The sequence below is a fragment of the Electrona antarctica genome (genome assembly GCF_951216825.1).
Source record: "Electrona antarctica genome assembly, chromosome: 9".
Lineage (NCBI taxonomy): Eukaryota > Metazoa > Chordata > Actinopteri > Myctophiformes > Myctophidae > Electrona > Electrona antarctica.
The window spans coordinates 7,519,324-7,543,425 of record NC_136790.1 but is presented as its reverse complement, the minus strand read 5'-3'; the positions used below and the strand labels follow the sequence as shown (position 1 = coordinate 7,543,425).

The 24,102-nt window shown below is 45.5% G+C and overlaps 3 protein-coding genes across 6 annotated transcripts; 1 reads left to right on the top strand and 2 right to left on the bottom strand.

The window, feature by feature from the left end:
- Positions 1–1,332: 1,332 nt before the first annotated feature.
- Positions 1,333–7,265, top strand: LOC306929295 (uncharacterized protein). The gene is made up of 5 exons (XM_079509737.1): positions 1,333–1,419; positions 3,849–4,333; positions 4,448–4,631; positions 4,744–4,849; positions 7,133–7,265. Exons 2-5 carry the CDS (start codon positions 3,849–3,851, stop codon positions 7,252–7,254), a joined length of 897 nt encoding a protein of 298 aa, XP_079365863.1. The 5' UTR covers positions 1,333–1,419; the 3' UTR covers positions 7,255–7,265.
- A 7-nt stretch (positions 7,266–7,272) lies between these two features.
- Positions 7,273–15,525, bottom strand: LOC306930111 (complement C1q subcomponent subunit B-like). Of its 4 annotated transcripts, none has more exons than XM_079510860.1 (7): positions 15,456–15,525; positions 15,326–15,387; positions 14,345–14,525; positions 13,804–14,056; positions 12,453–12,561; positions 10,841–11,069; positions 7,273–7,908 (listed from the first exon to the last, which is right to left on the bottom strand). In XM_079510860.1, the coding sequence occupies exons 2-6, from the start codon at positions 15,326–15,328 to the stop codon at positions 10,860–10,862; spliced, it is 756 nt and encodes a 251-aa protein (XP_079366986.1). In that variant the 5' UTR covers positions 15,329–15,387; positions 15,456–15,525; the 3' UTR covers positions 7,273–7,908; positions 10,841–10,859. The 4 variants fall into 4 exon arrangements, with proteins under 4 accessions (XP_079366986.1, XP_079366987.1, XP_079366984.1 ...); XM_079510861.1 differs by having other exon boundaries at positions 10,845–11,069; XM_079510858.1 differs by lacking the exon at positions 7,273–7,908 and having other exon boundaries at positions 10,401–11,069.
- Positions 15,526–17,481: 1,956 nt separating this feature from the next.
- On the bottom strand, positions 17,482–22,252 carry c1qc (complement component 1, q subcomponent, C chain). Its single transcript, XM_079510862.1, has 8 exons — positions 22,195–22,252; positions 21,705–21,816; positions 21,408–21,470; positions 21,102–21,255; positions 20,648–20,779; positions 18,894–18,940; positions 18,725–18,810; positions 17,482–17,805 (listed from the first exon to the last, which is right to left on the bottom strand). Exons 2-8 carry the CDS (start codon positions 21,808–21,810, stop codon positions 17,671–17,673), a joined length of 723 nt encoding a protein of 240 aa, XP_079366988.1. The 5' UTR covers positions 21,811–21,816; positions 22,195–22,252; the 3' UTR covers positions 17,482–17,670.
- Between the last annotated feature and the right edge of the window lie 1,850 nt (positions 22,253–24,102).

The window sequence follows — 24,102 nt, the reverse complement described above, 5'->3', positions numbered from 1 at the left end:
AAGTGGCACAGTCGGGGGCACGGTGGCAGAGTCGGTAGTGCTGTCGCCTCACAGCTAGAAGGCCCTGGGTTCAATTCTCGCTGGGGACGCTGTGGGCGCTCGGGGGCGTCTTCTCTCCTCCGCGTCATCAGTGCCCATACCCGAGGCGGGGTTGGCGAAAGGGCCTTTCTGTGTGGAATTTGCATGTTCTCCCCGTGTCCCTATAGGGTAGGTAGGTACCCTCACAAAAAACAGTAATCCTGGTCTCTAAACTACCTCCCCCTGGCCAGCCGGGGTGCCTGATGGAGGGGAAAGGAACTGGTCGGAATAACGTGTTCCTTCCACGTGCTACGGCCGGCCGGGGAAACTCACCCTGTCAGGTGAAAAGAAGTGAGTTGGACTCCTCATGCATAGAAGGAAGCATGAGGTCAGTCCGCTGCCCCCCCAGGTTGGCAGAGGAAGTGTAGCACCCAGGATTACATTAGATAATTGACACTGGCAAAGAATGGGTTGCACAAATCGTGGGATAACATTTATAAAAAGAAGTGGCATTTCCTCCTCAGCCTAGTGGGAATGTGCGTGCAATTTCACAGAAATCACACACTGTTAATGATTTGAGGGAAATTGAGGCATTTTGTTAAAAACAGAGCACTCCTGCAATCTTAGCCAACCGGATGGAATATGGACAATGGGACAGGTCTGTGTTGATCACATGACTATAGAGATAGTGTGTACCGATTTGCGTTGTGTACAGTATCAGTATGGATAAACTCTGTTTAGGAGAAATACATTTAAAAATGTTTTTTAAAAATCTGCCTCATGCAGGTGGTGCTATAACAGGTCGTGTGGAGAGAAGACACGCTGCCAGATAGTTTTCACAGGGATGTGTAATGTAAAGTTAGCTCCACATTGTGATCAGTAAAGATTCAATCAATACGTTGTGTAATGTGAAATTAGTTCCAGCTGTGATCAGTAAAGATTAAATCCTTAAGGGAACAGTTTGATTGATTGATAGAGAATGGGTACATTTCAATAGAAAAACTTGTTTACACCACTAACACCAGGGTCCTCCATTTTCAATTAATCAGAACATTTAAAGTCGTACAAATATACACTTCTATGTATGCGTGTGTGTGTGTGTGTGTGTGTGTGTGTGTGTGTGTGTGTGTGTGTGTGTGTGTGTGTGTGTGTGTGTGTGTGTGTGTGTGTGTGTGTGTGTGTGTGCATGTGTGAGTGAGTGAGTGAGTGAGTGAGTGAGAGAGAGAGAGAGAGAGAGAGAGAGAGAGAGGCTCATGTTTCTCAGTGTTGTTGTGCATTTGGTTATTTGATCTACCGTTCATTTTCACAGAAGAGAAGAGAAGAGAAGAGAAGAGAAGAGAAGAGAAGAGAAGAGAAGAGAAGAGAAGAGAAGAGAAGAGAAGAGAAGAGAAGAGAATTAAGGTAAGGAGAAATATGGAAAACTAACGTGCGCACGCACACGCACACGCACACGCACACGCACACACACACACACACACACACACACACACACACACACACACACACACACACACACACACACACACACACACACCTCAATTCAAAGGGCTTTATCTGTTACGAATGAGTATGTTGGACCTAAAAGCGACAGCAGGCAGAACAAGTAAACTTAGAAGGATGTCTTAACAAAACACAGGAACTTCCATAAATGGGAATAGAATAGACTATGGTGACAACCAGGTATAATCTGGTGACCACCGGAGAGACGGGTGACAGCCGGAATGTAGACGGCACCCCGGGAGCAGTGTGGGTTGGCGCCCCAGCCTGCATCCTCCGTGAGGATGTAAAACCTTCGGTGAGGCCTTTAGGAAGGCCATTCGAGCCGCAAGCGGAGACTGCAGTACCACCGTTGCCCAGGTGGAGCCTGCAGAACCATTGCGGCTCAAGAATCCACCACTCCTGAATGAAGTGTCTGGTGCTGGGAGTCTGGTGCAACGCACAGGGGCTGGGCTGCACCTGGTGAGAGCAGGAGTGGACCTGGTGAGACGTAGGAGGGGCCCTGACAGGAGTCAACCCACAGAGCCCTCCACATGCCAGAATTGTGTCTCCCAGCAGAGTAGTTCCGGAGTGGTTCCAACGGATTGTGTGGCCCTGGTCTTTCCCTAGTGGGTCTGATCGAGGGTAGCTACTGGGACATAAGTCGGGACTTGATCACCCCGGCTGGGTCACCCGAGTGAGGGGTATGATGTTCGCGAGACCCGAAACCCCGATGACCTTGGGGTACATCACTGAGGATACGTCGCAGGTGCATCCATGTGATGTATTTTCGTTATGTATGTATGTATGTATGTATGTATGTATGTATGTATGTATGTATGTATGTATGTATGTATGTATGTATGTATGTATGTAAAATGGGTAAGGTTTTAAAAAAGGCAAAAGCATGCTCTGTTGCACTGGCCTAAAAGTGGGTCCTCTAAAACTACTTAAACTTCTGAGAATGTGTTTGGTTCATTAGCCACCAGATGGCATACCTTATAAGTATGTATGTATGTAGGTCTGTATGTTTGTATGTATTTAAAAGGGGGGCTTTTTTGTAAAATCCCAGCCTACAATACCTTCATATATTTAAAATCCAAAGTAAGGTTACCAGTGAAGGGCAACCTGCCTATTCACTGGGGACTATGCAAGGCAGAGGCGTCCACCCCCCTGAGTCCAAGTTAGACTAGACCGCATACCTAAACCATGGTCCGAACCCATCCTCTAAAACACAATGGTAAAATGGATATACTTGGTAAAAAATGGACATTAATAAAACAACCTAAAAGAGTAAAAGTTCACAGCAAGGCCTGGATACAATTTATTTAATTGAACAGAAAGATGAACATAAAAATGAATGAGGTGTGAGTGTACTATGTGGGTGTTTGATAGTCAGCTTCTTATGTATGTATGTATGTATGTATGTATGTATGTATGTATGTATGTATGTATGTATGTATGTATGTATGTATGTATGTATACATGTATGTATGTATGTATGTATGTAGTTTCAATGGATTGTGTGGCCCTGGTCTTTCCCTAGTGCGTCTGATTGAGGGTATATAGCTACTGGGACGTAAGTTGGGACTCACCCCGGCTGGGTCACCCGAGTGAGGGGTATGATGTTCGCGAGATCCGAAACCCTGATGACCTTGGGATACATCACTGAGGATACGTCCCAGGTACATCCATGCGATGTATTTATAGTGACTCATAGGAATAGACTATGTGACAACCAGGTATAGTCTGGTGACCACCGGAGAGACGCGTGACAGCCGGAATGTAGACGGCACCCCGGGAGCAGTATGGGTTGGCGCCCCAGCCTGCATCCTCCGTGAGGAGGAAGCCCAAAAAACCTTTGGTGAGGCCTTTAGGAAGGCCATTCGAGCCGCAAGCGGAGACTGCAGTACCACCGTTGCCCAGGTGTGGCCTGCAGAACCATTGTGGCTCAAGAATCCACCACTCCTGAATGAAGTGTCTGGTGCTGGGAGTCCGGTGCAACGCACAGGGGCTGGGCTGCACCTGGTGAGAGCAGGAGTGGACCTGGTGAGACGTAGGAGGGGCCCTGACAGGAGTCAACCCACAGAGCCCTCCACATGCCAGAATTGTGCCTCCCAGCAGAGTAGTTCCGGAGTGGTTCCAACGTTTCCCTAGTGGGTCTGATCGAGGGTAGCTACTGGGACGTAAGTCGGGACTTGATCACCCGAGTGGGGAGTATGATGTTCGCGAGACCCGAAACCCCGATGACCTTGGGGTACATAACTGAGGATACGAATATACACGTATATGTATACTGTATATATGTATATTTACATGTGTAAATATGTATGTATGAATGTATTTCCATGCAGATGCGTACTCTGATGACCACCCAGAACCAGAACTGCTACAGAGAGCAGATCCACAAGGAGATGATGAGTCGTCTGCTGTGGAAGAGCAGATATTCCAAAGAATATCCTACCTGCTTCATCCCCAGACACCACAAGACCTCCACAGACCACCAGACTACCTGCTTCATCCCCAGACACCACAAGACCTCCACGGACCACAAGACCTCCACAGACCACCAGACCTCCACAGACCACAAGACCTCCACGGACCACAAGACCTCCACAGACCACCAGACCTCCACAGACCACCAGACCTCCAGAGGGACCACAGACCCCCAGACCTCCACAGACCACCAGACCTCCACAGACCACCAGACCTCCACAGACCACCAGACCTCCAGAGGGACCACAGACCCCCAGAACTCCAGAGACCCCCAGACCTCCAGAGAACCCCAGACCCCCAGAGGGACCAGACTGCTGCCCCCCAGACCCCCTGCTAACTCCTGGTAGGAGCCTTGTTTTTCGATGGTTAGAGCATGGTTCTCAAAGTGGGGTTCAGGGACCCGATTGATTGATTGAATACTTTTACCAGACCTACTAATCTGCCCCACCCCTTTAAGGAGTGTCCTGCCTCCCGTTACCAAGGCAACAGAGAACCTGCCTCTTGTTACCAAGGCAACAGAGAACCTGCCTCTTGTTACCAAGGCAACAAAGAAGCACAGAGACCACCTGACTGCTGTTGCGGAAACAGAGGTTCCACTGATGAGACCAGTGTCTCCCCTTAGCAAGCACCTCCTGTACCATGTAAATATATCACCATAGCAACCATGTAAATATCACCATAGCAATCATGTAAACATCACGTACATCATTGTACAATGTCTGTCTGTCTGTCTGTTAATCTCCCATTGGCTCGCAGGGGAAGGGGCGGAGCCTATACCTCCGGAGGCGGGACCAGAAACAACCCGAGGAGAAATACGACTTCCCTTTGATCTCTTCCTGGGAGTATGGATGGAAACTAGGTATGTCCAATCCATCTACCTGCCTGCCTACCTACCTACCTACCTACCTACCTACCTCGGGGGGGGGGGGGGGGGGGGGATTGGAATTTGGCCAATGAGACTGTCCTGACGTACCACGTGCGTGCAGCGACGTTGTCCACCCCTCCCATATTCACTTGCATATTCACTAGTCTATTTGAGCAAGGTTTAGCGGCCCCAAACACTTTTATTGGCTAAGATCTACTATTGGTTAAAGGGTTAACACCTTGACAATAAAGAGCCTATGAGAAAGCATGTTATACAGAACACCAGACCAGTGTATCATGTCATGTGATGAGTATGCTGGCTTCTTGAGTAAATTGAACATAACCTCACCCTCTGCCTTGTTAATATTGTTATTATTAGACTAGGATAATACGTAACAGGTTCAGGCTAGGTCGCAATGCAATGGCCGACAGTTTTTCGTGTGATATATCGCCGTCGTAACGTATGCAGGGAAGACATCATTGCACATAACCACACACATAACCACACCAAGGGTACTGTCACCTCGTAAACACATGAAAAACTTTTAATTTTTAACTGATCGATGCTACACTGCTGCCAGTGGTTGTGAAGTTGGAGGATATCAGACAGGTTGCCCTGTCTAGAATTCAACACCTTTTCTCCAACGTTCACCTAGCATGCAAACCAACTTAACCAAGTGGAATCACATAACTCAAGTGTTCTCTGCTGGGGTGCTGGGGAGCTAGTAGCCTCGAAAACCACAGGTGTTTTGTTTAGGGAGATAGTGAAACTAGCAAAACAGCTCCTCTTTATGGCCAAGGCCCTAATCAAGAATGAGCTACAGCTGTGACAGCCTCAGTTGAGAGACAGGTGTGTGATTGCAGGGTAGACACTGAATAGAGCATAGCAGTGGGCGTGCGGTTTTTCTGGACGCACTAAAAAAAATATTTTTCCCATAGAGATTTATTCATATCAATTATTCTAAGTCTCGAATCTAGCCATCCAGGATCCTGGTGAATCATGACTATAGTGTTCTCAAGCAGTGCTAAACCACAGCCAATGAAGACAGAATCAAGGTTGGAATTGACCGTTTACTTGCATACTTCTTCGATGACATGATGGTGAAAACTGTAAAATAATAAAACAATACAAACATTCAGTGTCTGTTCTTAAGTGACAGCATTGCACACCCAGGCAATTAGCAAAATCACACTGTGGCTAAACCACATTACGCTGCAGTGTAATTAGCAAGATGACATACACCAGTCTGCTCTGCAGACAGCAGCAAACATTGTTTAAAGAATTCCAAACTTCCAAATAAACATTCACGAAACATCACAGAAAGTTACAATAACTGGATTCACCAGCACAACGACATTGCATCTAAAATGCTTCCAAGTGGGTAAGATGTGTTTCAAGGCTCAAGCTCTGACCTGCAGGTCGGTCTTCTCTATGCTCTGCTGCATGCTAAATGGTGCATGCAGCATATAGCGCGAATATTTAATTATATGATGTACTACATTTAATAAATACCATTTGTTTAGCGTTTGTGCAGGATTTCTTGATTCTAGGCTTAACACAATTAGCCCTTCGCTAAGTCCCTCCCCAACCCGTCCTTGTCCAATAGGCACGTTAGCAGTGAAGAGACAGGTCAAGCTGTCCTTGACGGGATTTCTGAGAAATAATTTCTCCATATAAATAATGGATCATTTCAGAAGCAAAACCTTCAAAATGTCTTCTAAATCTAGTCAACCCTGCAAATGTGCATGACATATTATTTAAATAAACTAGAAATACGAGGAAATTACAGAGGGGGAAATCAACTTTTAATGACGGCCCGACAGGAGTTTTCATGTTGCACGGTAAGACTACGGTCATTTCTCATTAGTATTATTGCCATCACCTGGGTCGTGTAACTTTCCCGACGTTAAGCCGTGTAAATGTAGTAATTGATATAAATATTTTTGTAAATCTCTATGGGAAATATGAATGGCCAATTAATCAGTGGGGACAATAGCTGCATATTAGGGCGTCGCAGTGAGGCTCCAGAAGTAAATTCCCCATTAATTTAGACCACAGGGAATTTTATTATCATCCATAATGTTGTAACAATTCAATGTACACTTACCACTAAGATCCTGGTAAAATATGCTCCTGTAGAAACCCCAAGTATGTACTATGCTACAGTATCACTCTATCCATCTTCAACTGCTTATCTGTGTGTGTGTGTGTGTGTGTGTGTGTGTGTGTGTGTGTGTGTGTGTGTGTGCGTGTGTGTGCGTGTGTGTGCGCGTGTAGGTGAATACGGTGTTAGCTACAGATCTCCAGCGAGTGGAAAGTCGTCCGTGGTGAAAAACACGTTCTACGCCAAGAATGGAATCTTCAACCTTCCATCTGCTACTGACAGCCTGTCTGTCTGACAGCCTGTCTGACAGTCTGTCTGTCTGTCTGTCTGTCTGTCTGTCTGACACTCTGTCTGTCTGACACTGTCTGTCTGACACCCTGTCTGTCTGACTCCCTGTCTGTCTGACACCCTGTCTGTCTGTGCTGGTGAAACCCAGTTGCATCCTGGGGAAATGTGGAACTGCATTAAAAGGTTTTCAAACCAAAGACAGTTGTATGTTCTTTATATTAATTATGAGTTATGTTATTTATATTAATACAATGATTGACATGCATAATGACAGTTATATGGATACATGCAGTGTGACAGTATGTTCTTTATATTAATTATGACAGTTGTATGGATACAGTATAGTATAACATTGTAACCTGGTGGGTCGATTGTTTTTGTCACTTTCCTTTAAAGCCAACCATTTGATGAGTGTGTTCGGTAGGAGACTCAAAGTGTCTCCTTTGAGTCTCCTACCGGATACACTGTTACGCTCAACCGGTATTACGTAGTCAAATGTGCCAGGGACCACAAAGGCAAAGACACTGAGACAGGAGTATATATGCAAAAAGGAAATATAATTCAAACAAAACGTTATGTTTGGGGAAACCTGGAAGTGGAGAGAGGGTTTGAGAAATCCAGGGAAAGGGTTGAAGAAGCGGTGGAGCTGTACTGCGAGACACTGGGTTTGAGGAACAAAACAGAGGAACAAAGTTAGTACAAAGCCTCATGGAAGTCACGTGGTTTGACCAAACAGTTGTGTGTGATGGGGGTATAGGGGGCAATTGGTGTTTGGTATGTGTGAATGAGGCCTCATTCACACGTACCAAACACCAATCAAGCAATGTTTGGTCGTTTTTTTGGGCCACCACAATGCTTTTCCAATGGGATTCACATGGTTTGATCAAACATTTGTGTTTGATTGCTGATTGCTCCCCCTTCATCAAACAAAAATGTTTGGTCAAACCATGTGACTCCCATTGAAAATGAATTGGAGCAGCAATCAAACAGCAATCAGACATCGCACACGGACCGAACATTTGTTGTGTAGGTGTGTACGAAGCCTGAGGCCTGAGGCAAACAAAAATGTTTGGTCAAACCATGTGACTCCCATTGGAAAAGTGTGGCCCAAAAAACGACCAAACATTTGCTTGATTGGTGTTTGGTATGTGGGAATGAGGCCTCAGGCTTCGTACACACCTTTCGGACACACAGATCTGTCCGACCGACCACTGATTACATTTTTATGATTTGATGCCTCCATGTCCCACAATGCTTTGCGCGATTTGGGCGGTGCTACGACACGCGGAAATAGATGCACATATGTTCAGTGTAGTTTTCTTGACTGCAGCAGCAGCTAGCGATAGTTTGTCGAGGCCGTTTTTCACACTCAAAGTTCACTTAGAAGGTCCGGATCAAGGACCAAGGACCACATATTTGCATTTTGATTTTGGTCCGTTTGGTGTTCACACTGGACTGTAAAGCGTACCAAATATGTAAACAAATGACACGTGGACACGTTAAGCGAACCAAATAGTGAAAAGAAAGAAAAGAGGTCATTTTACGAGGGAAAAATAACATGAGGGGGTGCGGGAAATCACTGTCTAAATTTTTTGGGCGCAACCTTCAGTCACACAGAGAGAAGAGAACAGCAACATGAATCATGATTGCAGCAACAACTTGAAATTGCATTAATTCTTAATAATTTTATTAGCCAAATAAGACAACAGATGAACAGAGGAACAGGTGTTTGAACAATAATGTGCTTGCTGCGGCTGCATACAATTCACCGGAGACGTATAGCCTACAACAAAGTATCCCCGAATCCCGATAAAAAGGACTTTTCTTCCATGTGTGCACCTCCGCTGCAGTTGACCTATATCACGTCTTTTGCTATAGTGATGTAATTAATTAATCATTTAGGACCACCTGTGTAGCTTATTTAACATTTGCTCCATTGGCTCTTTATGCGTGCGGCCGTGCGCTAGAGCGAGACAGGATGATTTTAAATATTTCTCTGTCTGCGTCTCTCCCATAGAGCTATAAAATATATCGGGTCTCTCCCCCCACATGTGCGCGCGTCATAACTTTTCGTGGTGGCGGCGGCGCATGCTTAAAATAAACAGATCTACAAGCTTACATCGTGTACCATACCGTAAGTACCATTCGTGTCGATAACTTGTACATCTGTTATATTTGCGCATGTGAACCTCGTACGCTGCCATTACATTTCTACTCTAGGCTACTCATAGACATATATGCGTCTAGGCCTACTATTAAAATCAATAGTGATCCCCGTAAAAAATACATGCTTTTAGAACTAATTATTAATGCAGCCTCACAACTGCCGAGGCCCGACGGCTATTTTGGCTATCGTCCTGTATTTCTGGACTCACTCACTGGAGACAGCCGTGCGCAACTTGGACTCTCCAAGTTACGCACGGACGTAGCCAAAAGAAGACATACAAACAAGCGATATAATAGTCTGTGTCACGTAACTCAGAAGACTACAGCCTAAACCCCACCCAGTGCTGTCAAGAACGGAAGTTCTCTCCTATTAGTTGGCGGTTAAAAAACACCCTTCTGTCCGATCTGAAGTCCCACCCTGTTCGTTGGCTGTTTTGACTACAAGGTGTCCGATGTGTTTGTTGTGCCCTCCGCCCCCACATCGGACAGGTTTGTCCGATCAAACGACGTGACTCCCATTGAAAATGAATTGGAGCAGCAATCAAATAGCAATCAGGCATCGCACACGGACCAAACATTTGTTCTTTAGGTGTGTACGCAGCCTCAGGATGCATCAGTGCTGAATAAAGGGCTGTTTGTTATAGTTGACATTCAAGGTAGATTGGCCCAACCCTGTCACACAGAACAGAGTGTTCTAAACTGCCAGTTACACTAACCACAGTAGTCAACATCCAGGCGCCGGCTCTCAGCAGTTTATATTGGCAGCCTCTGTTGATTGTGGAGCAGCTGGGCTGATTGGAATCAGTCACACCTGTGCTGGCTGCTGGCTGAGGCTTCGTACACACATATCAGACGAACATGCTCTGTGCTGTCCGTGTTTCAAGGCCGCCTCAATGCTTTTCCAATGGAAGTCACGTGGGGGGGGGGGGGGGGGGGGAATCAAACACAAGTGTTTGGTCAAACCACATGACTTCCATTGGAAAAGCATTGGGGCGGCCATGAAACACAGGCAGAGCACAGCACAGTTGTTCTTTATGTGTGTACGAAGCCTGAGGGAGACGCCGTCACGCCAGGCCCTTGCTCTGTGATGTGTCCCAGTGGGGGGACTAGGAATGTGAGGAGTGTGTGGCACTTTGATGAATCAACTGTCTCGTCGTCAAATGATTGGCTTAGGAATGCAACACAAACAAAATAAATCTCCATGAATGTGGTAAACATTCTATGGTGCTAAACGTTGTAAAGAGTTGACCATGTCTGGCCGAGGGCTTTGGAACATAAACAATAGAAAAATAATCGTGCAAAGGATGCAAGCAATCGTGCAAAGGAAAAGCTAGAAAATATGTTAAAAACTGCGCTTGAAATTTGAGATAAGATGTTAGCAGCTGCTGTTAACATGCACGTACACACGCACACACGCAGGTACGCACGCACACACGCAGACTGTCTTCATGTGGTGAACAGCAGGAATCCATTGAAGGTATTGTCGGCTCGTCCGCTGCCTGCCAGCACCTGGCTGTCTTCTCCGTTCAGCCACAAGGAGACGCTGTCTCCTTCCTCCAGATCCATGAGCGCCGAGCCCGACGACACCAGGAAGTTATCCGACCAATCACACACGGACAGCTTCGACTCGTCCCCCTTCATCAGCTTCAGGCACACCTGTGTGGTGACGGTGACGAGTTAACGACAGAGGTACGCACGCACACACACCACGGTGCCAAGTTAATGACAGACACATGCACATTGCATGCACACGCTCGCACGCACTGGTGGAGGAGTTTACAATTTACAATTTGCAATTACAATTTGGGCATTTTAGCACACGCTCTTAATCGAACCCGGGACCTATAAATCCTATGGTTACGATACCAGTCGGCTAAAGAGCCATGGCCCGATAGGCAAGCAGCAACGCAGCACCCTATAGCCTGCAGTAATACAAATCAATCAAATAGAATATCAAACAGTAGAATATCTGTGCAATGAAACTATAAACACTATAGAATGCCAGATCAATAATGACCTGACATCTGTCTACATAACATGCTATCTAAATTACATATTTTAGCCTTTGCATACGCCTAAGGTCGTCGAGTCTAGGGCAAGTGCTATGGGCTGAGGTGTAGTCCGAAGAGGTAAAGGTGAGTTTTCAGACTATGAAGGAAGATTGGGAGTTTATACATCTACTGTATCTACAAGGTTTATAATTCACCTAAACAAAATATATAGCTTATAATTCACCTAACTACAACATTAAGAGTTTATAATTCACCTATACATGACATAGAATTTATAATTATAATTAACCTACTACAAGATAAAGATGTTTATAATGTATCTAAGATATTAGTAGTTTAAACTTCAAATAGCGTACTTATCACCTACTGTACCTACAACATATCTGCTAAGAACCTGGCACCTTATGGCTCCCAAACTATGAAATGAACTCTCCATTGCAGTCAGAACTGCAGAGCACCTCTTCAGACTCCATCTTTGCCCGTAGCACTTGTCCTAGCCTCAACTAACTTACAGGCGTATGCAAAGGCTAACTATGTCATTTAGATAGCATGTAGATGCCAGGTCATTATTGATCTGACATTCTCTAGTAGTTTCAATGTACACATTATTGATTTTCTTTGGATATCTGTTAAACTGATGATGGGTCCTTGGTTTACTTTAGATCCTAGATGTATTTGATGTATTACTTTGTGTTGTTCTTGTTTTGTAAGTCACTCTGGATTAAGAGCGTCTGCTAAATGCCGAAATTGTAAACGGCAATCCCCTTTTTACGGGGTGCATACTTAGTTTAGACTAGTCATTGGTTAGACATGGGTTACGGTTAGGTTTAGGTGTGCTGCCCCGTGGGGGGTTAGGTTTAGGGTGAGGGTTTGAGATAGGTTGTAGTTGTAGGACTAATAACTGGTCTAACCAATGACTAGTCTAAACCAAAAACTGTCTAAACTAAGTACTGCACCCCTTTTTACAGGACAGACAGACAGACAGACAGACAGACAGACAGACAGACAGACAGACAGACAGACAGACCTGGCTCCTGGCAGATATGTAGAAGGAGAAGTAATACAGTCCTTTAACGGTGCACGTGAAAACTCCTTGAGTCAGATTGACTCCTCCTGAAGTATGCTCCAATAGCACCCTGCACACACGCACGCACGCACACACACACACACACACACACACACACACACACACACACACACACACACACACACACACACACACACACACACACACACACACACACACACAGTTTAGTTCAGTTCAGTTCAGTTTAGTTTATTTTGGTCAAAGAATTGAACATTGAATACATTGATTACATTTCATTATAAATTAGTATTTAGACCAAAAAGGTATAGGCTGAAGCCAGTGGCTTATTTTGCCTATCCTATTTACACCAACAGAAATAATAATATATAGGCTACAATACATCTAACGCACAAGGGGGGGGGGGGGAGGAAAAAAGAAAATACAAACAAACTAAATACAGGAAAAAAGATAGAAAAAAGAATAAAGAAGAAAGTGAAGAGAACACAAATTTGATCACTCAGAATTCACACACACACACACACACACACACACACACACACACACACACACACACACACACACACACACACACACACACACACACACACACACACACACACACACACACACACACACACAATGGTAATGGTCTACATTACAATACTTATACAATCCTAAAAGGAACTCATAAAGATGTGGCATGTTTGCAGTGACTCCAATATTAGATGTGGGCATGTGGCATGCTGTCACGTCCAAATAAACGTGGAAACTAGTTCTTGAATATATAATTATGATTAAAGTGGTTAAAATGATTGTTAATACATTTTGCTGGCCTGGGGTTCTGGTAAGAAAGATGTAGGCTTTGCTGCCACCTTGTGGTGACAACGGGAGGCTACAATGCTACTGGTGGTCAGTCACACATTCAAATATAACTGTAAATCCTACCACCGTTTACTAATAAGAACCAATAACTATTGCAAATGTTGATAATTATGTTCTTAAACATCATTATGGCACAGAATATCATTTAAACTCAACGTGTCTTTAATTACATTTTTAAGTGTGTTTGATAACATAATAAATTGATATTATGGTGTTACTGATGATGAAGAAAGCAATATTTCTGTTGAAATAAATACATGAATAGATTAATTAATTCACTACCAAACTACTTTCATTCATTTAATTTGTTCATGCTTTCAATTAATGGATGTGAAGTAAAACTAATAGTTACAATGAATGGATTATTGTTATGAATATGAATTAATATTTTCGGTATCAGTCAGTCAGTGACAGACAGACAGACAGACAGACAGACAGACAGACAGACTGTGAGGTGGGCGTGTCTTACTTGTTGAAGTTCATTGGCCTGTCAGTAGGGGGGTGCTGGGGGTCGGTCCGTTTGTTTGAGAAGCAGGGTCTCTGATGGGCGTCACCGCCGCGGGCCATGGAAGCCCCGCCCCCTCTGGTCCCCGGGCGTCCGGGGGGTCCCTGGGGACCCGAGGGACCGGGTGACCCCGGGTCTCCACGCACACCTGGGCGTCCTGGGGGTCCAGACGAACCCACGTCTCCGCTCTGTCCCTTTAAGACATGTCCACTTTCACCTGAAGACAATTAACATAAAGACATGTCCACTTTCACCTGAAGATAATTAACATAAAGACATGTCCACTTTCACCTGAAGACAATTAACATAAAGACATGTCCACTTTCACCTGAAGACTAGTGCTAGGGGGTGGAGAGGTGAGTGCTATGGGTGGAGAGGTGAGTGCTAGGGGTGGAGAGGTGAGTGCTAGGGGGTGGAGTATGAAGAGGTGAGTGCTAGGGGGTTGAGTATGAAGAGGTGAGTGCTAGGGGGTGGGGTTAAACAGGTGAGTGCTAGGGAGTGAGACCTGCATCTCCCTTCTCTCCCTTGGCTCCATCGTTGCCGTGGGAACCGTGGGAGCCCGGTATTCCGGGAATACCAGGCCGCGCCCCTCTGGACGCATCACAGCTGGGCTCCGTGCTGATTGGCTGAAGGAGGAGGGATGACAGGGCAATGGCTGCACAAGCCCATGTGACCCACTGGAGGGCCTGCGCACGCACGCACGCACGCACGCACGCACGCACGCACGCACACACACACACACACACACACACACACACACACACACACACACACACACACACACACACACACACACACACACACACACACACACACACACACACACACACACACACACACACACACACACTTTGTTCAGTTAGGATGGGGTCCCCAGTAAAAGTACTACCATATTATCACAATCATTGTGACCACGTTATCCATCCATTTATAATGTGTTGGCTATTCAAAAACAGCTCCCATAGAGCTTGTACATCTGCTATTTTTGAAAGTGTATGAAAGATATCAAATCATTTTTGGAACATTTTGAATAATGTTTTTTCTTTGACATACATCTTCTCTTCTGGGGGCTCCTGATACAACAGAGGGGGTCTCTGGCACAACACCCTGCATGGCACTCATCAACTTTACAGGCGTATGAATTGCAAAGGCTCAACTTATAGCATTGTATGTAGACATAGCACTCTATAGTGTATACTCATAGTTTCATATAAGTTCTTAGCTTGCTTATGATCCTATACTATTTCTATGTATTTGATGTATTACCATGTGTTGTTCTTGCTTACTGTAAATCGCTCTGGACTATGAGCATCTGATAAATACCTAAAATGTAAATTGTAATTCCACCACATTCTCAGACGAAGCACAAAATGCTTAGAAAGTAATCTGTAGTAAAATGTAATCTCTTACTGATCACAATTAAAGTGCTTTCTGACCACATGGAGCAGTTTGATAATAATACAAATAATAATAATAATAGTCTCACCATTCTGTTCCTCTAGCACCACGTCCTGCAGAATGTCTGTCTGTCTGTCTGTCTGTCTGTCTGTCTGTCTGTCTGTCTGTCTGTCTGTCTGTCTGTCTGTCTGTCTGTCTGTCTGTCTGTCTGTCTGTCTCTCAGACACACAATGACAAACGAAAATAATAAAAAGAATACAGAAAGGAGTGTCCCTGCTTGCTCTCTCTCTCTCTCTCTCTCTCTGTGTGTGTGTGTGTGTGTGTGTGTGTGTGTGTGTGCGTGTGTTTGTGCGCGTGCTGGCGTGCGGCCGTGTGTGCGTGTGTCTGTGTGTGTGACCCAAGAGGAGAATTAGCAAGAGAGGCCAACTTTGCTTACTTCCTGTATCTGCGTGAGGTGGGCGGTAACATTATTAGGAGACAGGAAGAATGTTGGAGTCTATTCATTTCCAATGGGAGAGTGAACATGAACACAGCTTCTGAACCATTCCTTAACTCCATGGTCACTGAACTAAATACTGGACCAAATCATCACAAGGCACACAATATTTACAAGATATTCATAGTAAAATGGCTTCTTTTAGCGAGACAAACCAGGAGAAAATCTACTTTGTTAATGACATTTCTTTATCCCAGCAACAAACTCTCGCGAGATTTGAGATGAGTCCGGAAGCCTCTCTCTGTCCATCTGCAATTTCACGGACAACACATAGGGGGCTCTGACCCCATATTTAAGATGATAATATGTGAATATTATAATGTGAAATGAATGGACATATTTAAAACGATTAGAAATTATCCTTTTGTGCCCAAATTAGAGCTGGCATACTTGGTCTGCATATTGAGACAGGCAGATATGTAGGCACGGTTGAGGAGGATAGATTATGTAGTCTGTGTGATCTAAAGGACATTTTTATTGTCCATTCTACAACTCTATTAGGGAGAGACTTTTTAATGAGATAGATCCAAATCATGAATTTATATGGTTGGAGGACTTCGAGAAACTAAAACGACTATTTCAAAGGTACACCTTGTCAGTTGTTTTCAATGTACTTTGTTAAATGACTTGTCAGTGTTGTTGTCGTCTTCTTCTATCGGGTTTCATGGCGGTCGGCAAACCTAAATGGTGCATTACCGCCACCTACTAGACTGAGTGTGGAAACAGTGTTGTTGTCAGGGGGGAGGGTGGAGGTCGGGGAGAAGCAAACCACGCCTACTATATTTAGGAGACCATTTGTAGGCTTTGTGTACCATTTCGCCTCTAGTGGCTCCAATGAAGTTGGCCCATCTTCATACATAAACCATCTTTGGTGTGACTACGATAGATCACATGCTGTGTACATCTTTGCATATCTAAGCTCTACATAAATTGCATTCATCATCATCATTGTTGTTATTATGATTAAATTAACGTCACACAAAAGCTTCCAGCTTGTAGATCTGCTATTTTTGAATTTGAATCCTGAAAAGTAACAGTTTAGTTCCCCCCCTACAGAGACGATAATTATGTACACGTTTGCTTTGTAAATGCAGCCTCCACAAAAAACAGTGAACAGTTTCACGAAAACAGGAATAGAAACCAAAAAATATCTCAAAACAGGAAGTCAGGCAACACCATGTGAAGGACATCGACATGAAATATCAAACATCATCACATTCAGATCTATTTATATGAAACATTCTCGGACACTTCTCTTTTCTCAAGGTTCACGTTTCTCCATTAATTTATTTGTGTTTTTTTTCTTGTCATGTGAATTGATTGCATAAATGGAATCGATGCATGTAGACCACAATGGTGGCCTGGATACTGTGTCACTCCGTCGGACTAAATCTGTTACGAAAACAACCACGAAAGTCTAATTTTACCACTTTCCTTGCAACAACAAAGCTACTGGTCTCCCAAATCTGGCTGTGACAGGCCGTCTGCCCCACACTGAATACTATCGCAATTTGATTTCATTGTGTCAACTAAATCCTCATTAATGCAAACTAGATTCAACATACTCAACCCTGCACACATTCTAAATATGCCCCCCGAGATATTGTACTGAGCAAATGGACTGGTACGACCTTCAATAAAATAATTATTGTCTCCACATCATATATTTTCTTTGTCATGGACACTTCATTCTGGGGTGACCAGATCCAATTGTTCATTGGCAAAGACAAACTCTCACAACAACTGGCCAATAAAAAATAATGTTCTGTTCAGAATTTATTGTCATCTCTCCTGTCTTTAAACAAAATATTAGAAAACGCTCATGGTCTCGATAAAAACCTGTCTCGTAACAATAAGGTGCTCGTTATCAATAAACATTAACGAGCTCCATCCCTGACCACTGGTCGTGGGCGGGGTTAAGGTCAGGGGTCATTGGGTCAGTTGGCGTGCAGCAGGAAGCCAGAGAACACACTGTTTCCTCCCAGGCTTCCGGTCATGCCTCGAAACACGTTGGTCTCCAACCAAACCTCCTGACCAGCATCCAGGTGGAGAGAGAGTCCTCCTGAAAAGACCTGGAATAATAATAATAATATGATTATAATGTGAGTATATATACTCATATAAAATGATAACATTATAACATTATAACCTCCTGAACAGCATCCAGGTGGAGAGAGAGAGAAAGATCTTCTGAAAACACCTAGAATAATATTATTATTAGTAGGGGATATTATCGTAGAAAAAAAAAGGCCAACTCGTTACGCAGCAGATAAAATTAAGCGTGACATTTGATACCCTTAATTGGTTCATCCTAAAACATCCCAGAAGGGGTGCCCAAAAATCGTAAATAGGAAGTGAGTTATGGACAACATTCAGAATGGCCACCTAAACTGTTGACTCAAAAGACAGCAAAAGAATCTCCAAAAAAACATAACATTTGGCACGCATGTCCTTTAGGTCATGGGTTCTCAACCCGTGGGTCGCGACCCCTCGGGGGGTCGCCAAATTATTTTAGGGGGTCCCCAAATTATTAAAAAAAAAATATATATATATATATATTTTCACGATTTTTCAAAAATAGCAAGCCTACAAGCTCGACCTATGAGCTTGTAGATCTGCTATTTTTCAATAGCTAAATTATAACAATGCTTAAAACACCAAAAGGGGTTCCCAAAGGTTATTGTAGCAGTCAATTTATATTGGGGGTCGGGAGGGGGCGGGGCGTGGGTCCCGAGACATTGCCAAAGCATTTCCGGGGTCCCCAGCCAAAAACGTTGAGAACCCCTGCTTTAGGTCACCCTTCCTAGAAGAGGTGCCACCGTGTCAGAAAACATCTTAAACAGGAAGTGAATTATTGACCAAATTGAAAATGGCCGCCTACAGTGTTGGCAGATGAAAAGACACACGAAGAATCTCATAAAAGCATGACATGTGGGACAAATGTCCCTTGGGTAACCTTAACATATAGTATTATTATCCTACAGGATTTACCTGTCGAGCGTTGCCTACGTCCAGTTGGTCACAGAAGGACGTGCTGACCAGGCCGTCGACCTTCAACAGCAGACACAACCTGTTGACTGCAGACACATGAATACATAATAAAATATAATAAATACATATTGTATAATACTAATACACATTCATATTAAATTAATATTACCTGCAGACGCATGGAATACAAAGTAGTATGTCCCTGGAATACTGCATCTGTAAAATATATAATATAGTCTATTAGGCTATATTAAATCAAAACAGTATATGTCACTGGAATAGTACATCTGTAAAGCAAATACTATCATAATAAAACATAAAGTAATGTACCTGGTCAATTGTATATGCATCTGTAACACACAGAGTATAATATGACGTGATATTATATCTTGCTGCCTAATTGAAGCCTGTACCCCGGTAGGTAGCCTGTGTGTATGTATCTAATTGAAGCCTGTACCCCGGTAGGTAGCCTGTGTGTATGTATCTAATTGAAGCCTATACCCCGGTAGGCAGCCTGTGTGTATGTATCTAATTGAAGCCTGTACCCCGGTAGGTAGCCTGTGTGTATGTATCTAATTGAAGCCTGTACCCCGGTAGGTAGCCTGTGTGTATGTATCTAATTGAAGCCTGTACCCCGGTAGGCAGCCTGTGTGTATGTATCTAATTGAAGCCTGTACCCCGGTAGGTAGCCTGTGTGTATGTATCTAATTGAAGCCTGTACCCTGGTAGGCAGCCTGTGTGTATGTATCTAATTGAAGCCTGTACCCCGGTAGGCAGCCTGTGTGTATGTATCTAATTGAAGCCTGTACCCCGGTAGGCAGCCTGTGTGTATGTATCTAATTGAAGCCTGTACCCCGGTAGGTAGCCTGTGTGTATGTATCTAATTGAAGCCTGTACCCCGGTAGGCAGCCTGTGTGTATGTATCTAATTGAAGCCTCTACCCCGGTAGGCAGCCTGTGTGTATGTATCTAATTGAAGCCTGTACCCCGGTAGGCAGCCTGTGTGTATGTATCTAATTGAAGCCTGTACCCCGGTAGGCAGCCTGTGTGTATGTATCTAATTGAAGCCTGTACCCCTGTAGGTATCTGTGTGTATGTATCTAATTGAAGCCTGTACCCCGGTAGGCAGCCTGTGTGTATGTATCTAATTGAAGCCTGTACCCCGGTAGGCAGCCTGTGTGTATGTATCTAATTGAAGCCTGTACCCCTGTAGGTATCTGTGTGTATGTATCTAATTGAAGCCTGTACCCCGGTAGGTAGCCTGTGTGTATGTATCTAATTGAAGCCTGTACCCCGGTAGGCAGCCTGTGTGTATGCCGCCTACAAACTCAGAGCCAAGCAGATCCGGCTATAGCTCTGGTCCGTAGCGTTAAGGAGAAGTCTAACACTATGGACGGACGGACGGACGGACGGACGGACGGACGGACGGACGGACGGACGGACGGACGGACGGACGGACGGACGGACGGACGGACGGACGGACGGACGGACGGACGGACGGACGGACGGACGGACGGACGGACGGACGGACAGACAGACAGACAGACAGACAGACAGACAGACAGACAGACAGACAGACAGACAGACAGACAGACAGACAGACAGACAGACAGACAGACAGACAGACAGACAGACAGAGGCGGCGGTGGCTCAGGGGTAGAGTTTCCGGATGGTAACCGCAAGGTCGCCAGTTTCGAACCCGGGCTCCCCCAGAGTTAGTGTCGAAGTGTCCTTGAGCAAGACACTGAACCCCTAATTGCTCCTGATGTGCTGGTTGGTGCCCTGCATGGTTTCTGCCGCCATCAGTGTATGAATGTGTGTGTGAATGGGTGAATGTAATGCACAATCTATGTAAAGCACCTTGGATAAAGGTGCTATATAAATGCACCATTTATCATTTACAGACAGACAGACAGACAGACACCTGTATTTCCCAGTGTTCAGGTCATAATCATCGTTGACGTTGGTGATGACAGAAAGGAAGCGGATGGGCGTGGCTCGGAGGGGGTTCTCTGTGGTCGCCCGGGCAACGCTGAAGGCAGACTGCTGCTGTGCACTGCAACACACACACATGCACGTATGCGCACATATGCCCGCACGAACGGACACGCACACGCACGCACGCACACACACACACACACACAGTCACACAGGCACACATGCACGCACAGGCACAGACACACGCGCACACACACAAACGCACACACGCACACACACATGCACATTGCACGCACACACACACACACAATCACTCGCAAACTCTTCATAAATACCAAGGTCTTACACACACGGGCAACCCCCCGTCCCTATGTGTGCTGTTTACATTTATGACTAAAGTATTCAATCAATCAAGTGCCTTGCCCGAGGGCAAACATTACCCGACACGTGCCGGTTCACCGGGTGGGCCGGTCACTCCGAGGGGTCCTTGGGGTCCTCGCGGTCCGCTCTGACCCTGTTTACCTGCTCCTCCAGGAAGTCCCTGTCCCCCTTTAGGTCCTCTCTGTGGAGCCAGGCCGGGCTGCGCTGCCACCCCTGGTCAGGAGGACAAACTACAGCTGAAAGGTATTGAAGAGACGTGTGTGTGTGTGTGTGTGTGTGTGTGTGTGTGTGTGTGTGTGTGTGTGTGTGTGTGTGTGTGTGTGTGTGTGTGTGTGTGCGTTGGGGGGGGGGGGGGGGGGGGGTACCTGGATCTCCTCTATCTCCATTCACTCCATCACGTCCATCTCTCCCTGGTATCCCTGGGATACCTGCAGACAGACAGACAGACAGACAGACAGACAGACAGACAGACAGACAGACAGAATTTTAGTATTGTATAGTATTGTAACTGCAACAAGCACCGCGCACACACACGCACGCACACACGCACGCACACACACGCACACACACACGCACGCACACACGCACGCACGCACGCACACACACACACACGCACGCGCACACACACACACACACACACACACACACACACACACACACACCTGGCAGTCCAGGTGTTCCCGCAGAGGGGCAGGTCTCCATGGTGACTGCCGAAGAAGCAGCCAATGAGATCAAAGCACCCATTAACACCACAGCCATGGTCGTCATGGTTACCTGAGAGAGAAGAAAATAGTCTCCATTATAAAATATACAATAGAATATAGAATTATAAAATACTAGGTTTCAATAGTAGCCTATATAAAATATAGAATACAATATACAATATTCAAATGAGAATAACATTAGGATCAAATTAATAAAATTAAGCAAATGAGAATAAAATAAAACAAAACATATACACTCATCTTTTACACTTTTACAATCTCTAAAAACAATCTAAAACATGAACCTTTAAGTTTTCCTTTAACTCACTCTGCTACCTATCAATCAGCAACAGCTGATAGGAAATACATGAACCAACGTGTACATGTACATTAACATGTGTAATGTATAAATATACATAAACATATACCTGAAATGTTTACAACATACCTGTAAGAACAATGAGAGTTGGAACAATTAGCAGATTTTCAACAGAACTGAAGTAGAGAGAGAGAGAGAGAGAGAGAGGGAGAGAGAGAGGGAGAGAGAGAGAGAGAGAGAGAGAGAGAGAGAGAGAGAGAGAGAGAGAGAGAGATGGGGGAGGGTAGATAGAAGGCAGAAGTATCAATGTGCAGAATCAGCAAATAGTTTGGAGCTGTGATGGCGTATTGAGGAAGTTCAGATTGTTTGGAGCTGTGGCATATTGAGGAAGTTCTACAGGGAATATTATCAGAAGAAATGTCCAACCTATAGCTGCATGGGAATACACTTCTTACCAAGAAATGTATTTGCCAATGTGTTTGTAACAAGTCTAGTAACACATCTCACATTGGTTGAAATGTTGTTTCCCTAAAAGGAGAATCTGTGCTGAAAGTTGGGGTACCATTAACAACATCTATGCAGGTGTAGCCCCCTGCAGCCAAGACCCATGCAGCCATTAACAACCTCTATGCAGGTGTAGCCCCCTGCAGCCAAGACCCATGCAGCCATTAACAACCTCTATGCAGGTGTAGCCCCCTGCAGCCAAGACCCATGCAGCCATTAACAACCTCTATGCAGGTGTAGCCCCCTGCAGCCAAGACCCATGCAGCCATTAACAACCTCTATGCAGGTGTAGCCCCCTGCAGCCAAGACCCATGCAGCCATTAACAACCTCTATGCAGGTGTAGCCCCCTGCAGCCAAGACCCATGCAGCCATTAACAACCTCTATGCAGGTGTAGCCCCCTGCAGCCAAGACCCATGCAGCCATTAACAACCTCTATGCAGGTGTAGCCCCCTGCAGCCAAGACCCATGCAGCCATTAACAACCTCTATGCAGGTGTAGCCCCCTGCAGCCAAGACCCATGCAGCCATTAACAACCTCTATGCAGGTGTAGCCCCCTGCAGCCAAGACCCATGCAGCCATTAACAACCTCTATGAGGTGTAGCCCCCTGCAGCCAAGACCCATGCAGCCATTAACAACCTCTATGCAGGTGTAGCCCCCTGCAGCCAAGACCCATGCAGCCATTAACAACCTCTATGCAGGTGTAGCCCCCTGCAGCCAAGACCCATGCAGCCATTAACAACCTCTATGAGGTGTAGCCCCCTGCAGCCAAGACCCATGCAGCCATTAACAACCTCTATGCAGGTGTAGCCCCCTGCAGCCAAGACCCATGCAGCCATTAACAACCTCTATGAGGTGTAGCCCCCTGCAGCCAAGACCCATGCAGCCATTAACAACCTCTATGCAGGTGTAGCCCCCTGCAGCCAAGACCCATGCAGCCATTAACAACCTCTATGCAGGTGTAGCCCCCTGCAGCCAAGACCCATGCAGCCATTAACAACCTCTATGCAGGTGTAGCCCCCTGCAGCCAAGACCCATGCAGCCATTAACAACCTCTATGCAGGTGTAGCCCCCTGCAGCCAAGACCCATGCAGCCATTAACAACCTCTATGCAGGTGTAGCCCCCTGCAGCCAAGACCCATGCAGCCATTAACAACCTCTATGAGGTGTAGTCCCCTGCAGCCAAGACCCATGCAGCCATTAACAACCTCTATGCAGGTGTAGCCCCCTGCAGCCAAGACCCATGCAGCCATTAACAACCTCTATGAGGTGTAGCCCCCTGCAGCCAAGACCCATGCAGCCATTAACAACCTCTATGCAGGTGTAGCCCCCTGCAGCCAAGACCCATGCAGCCATTAACAACCTCTATGAGGTGTAGCCCCCTGCAGCCAAGACCCATGCAGCCATTAACAACCTCTATGCAGGTGTAGCCCCCTGCAGCCAAGACCCATGCAGCCATTAACAACCTCTATGAAGGTGTAGCCCCCTGCAGCCAAGACCCATGCAGCCATTAACAACCTCTATGCAGGTGTA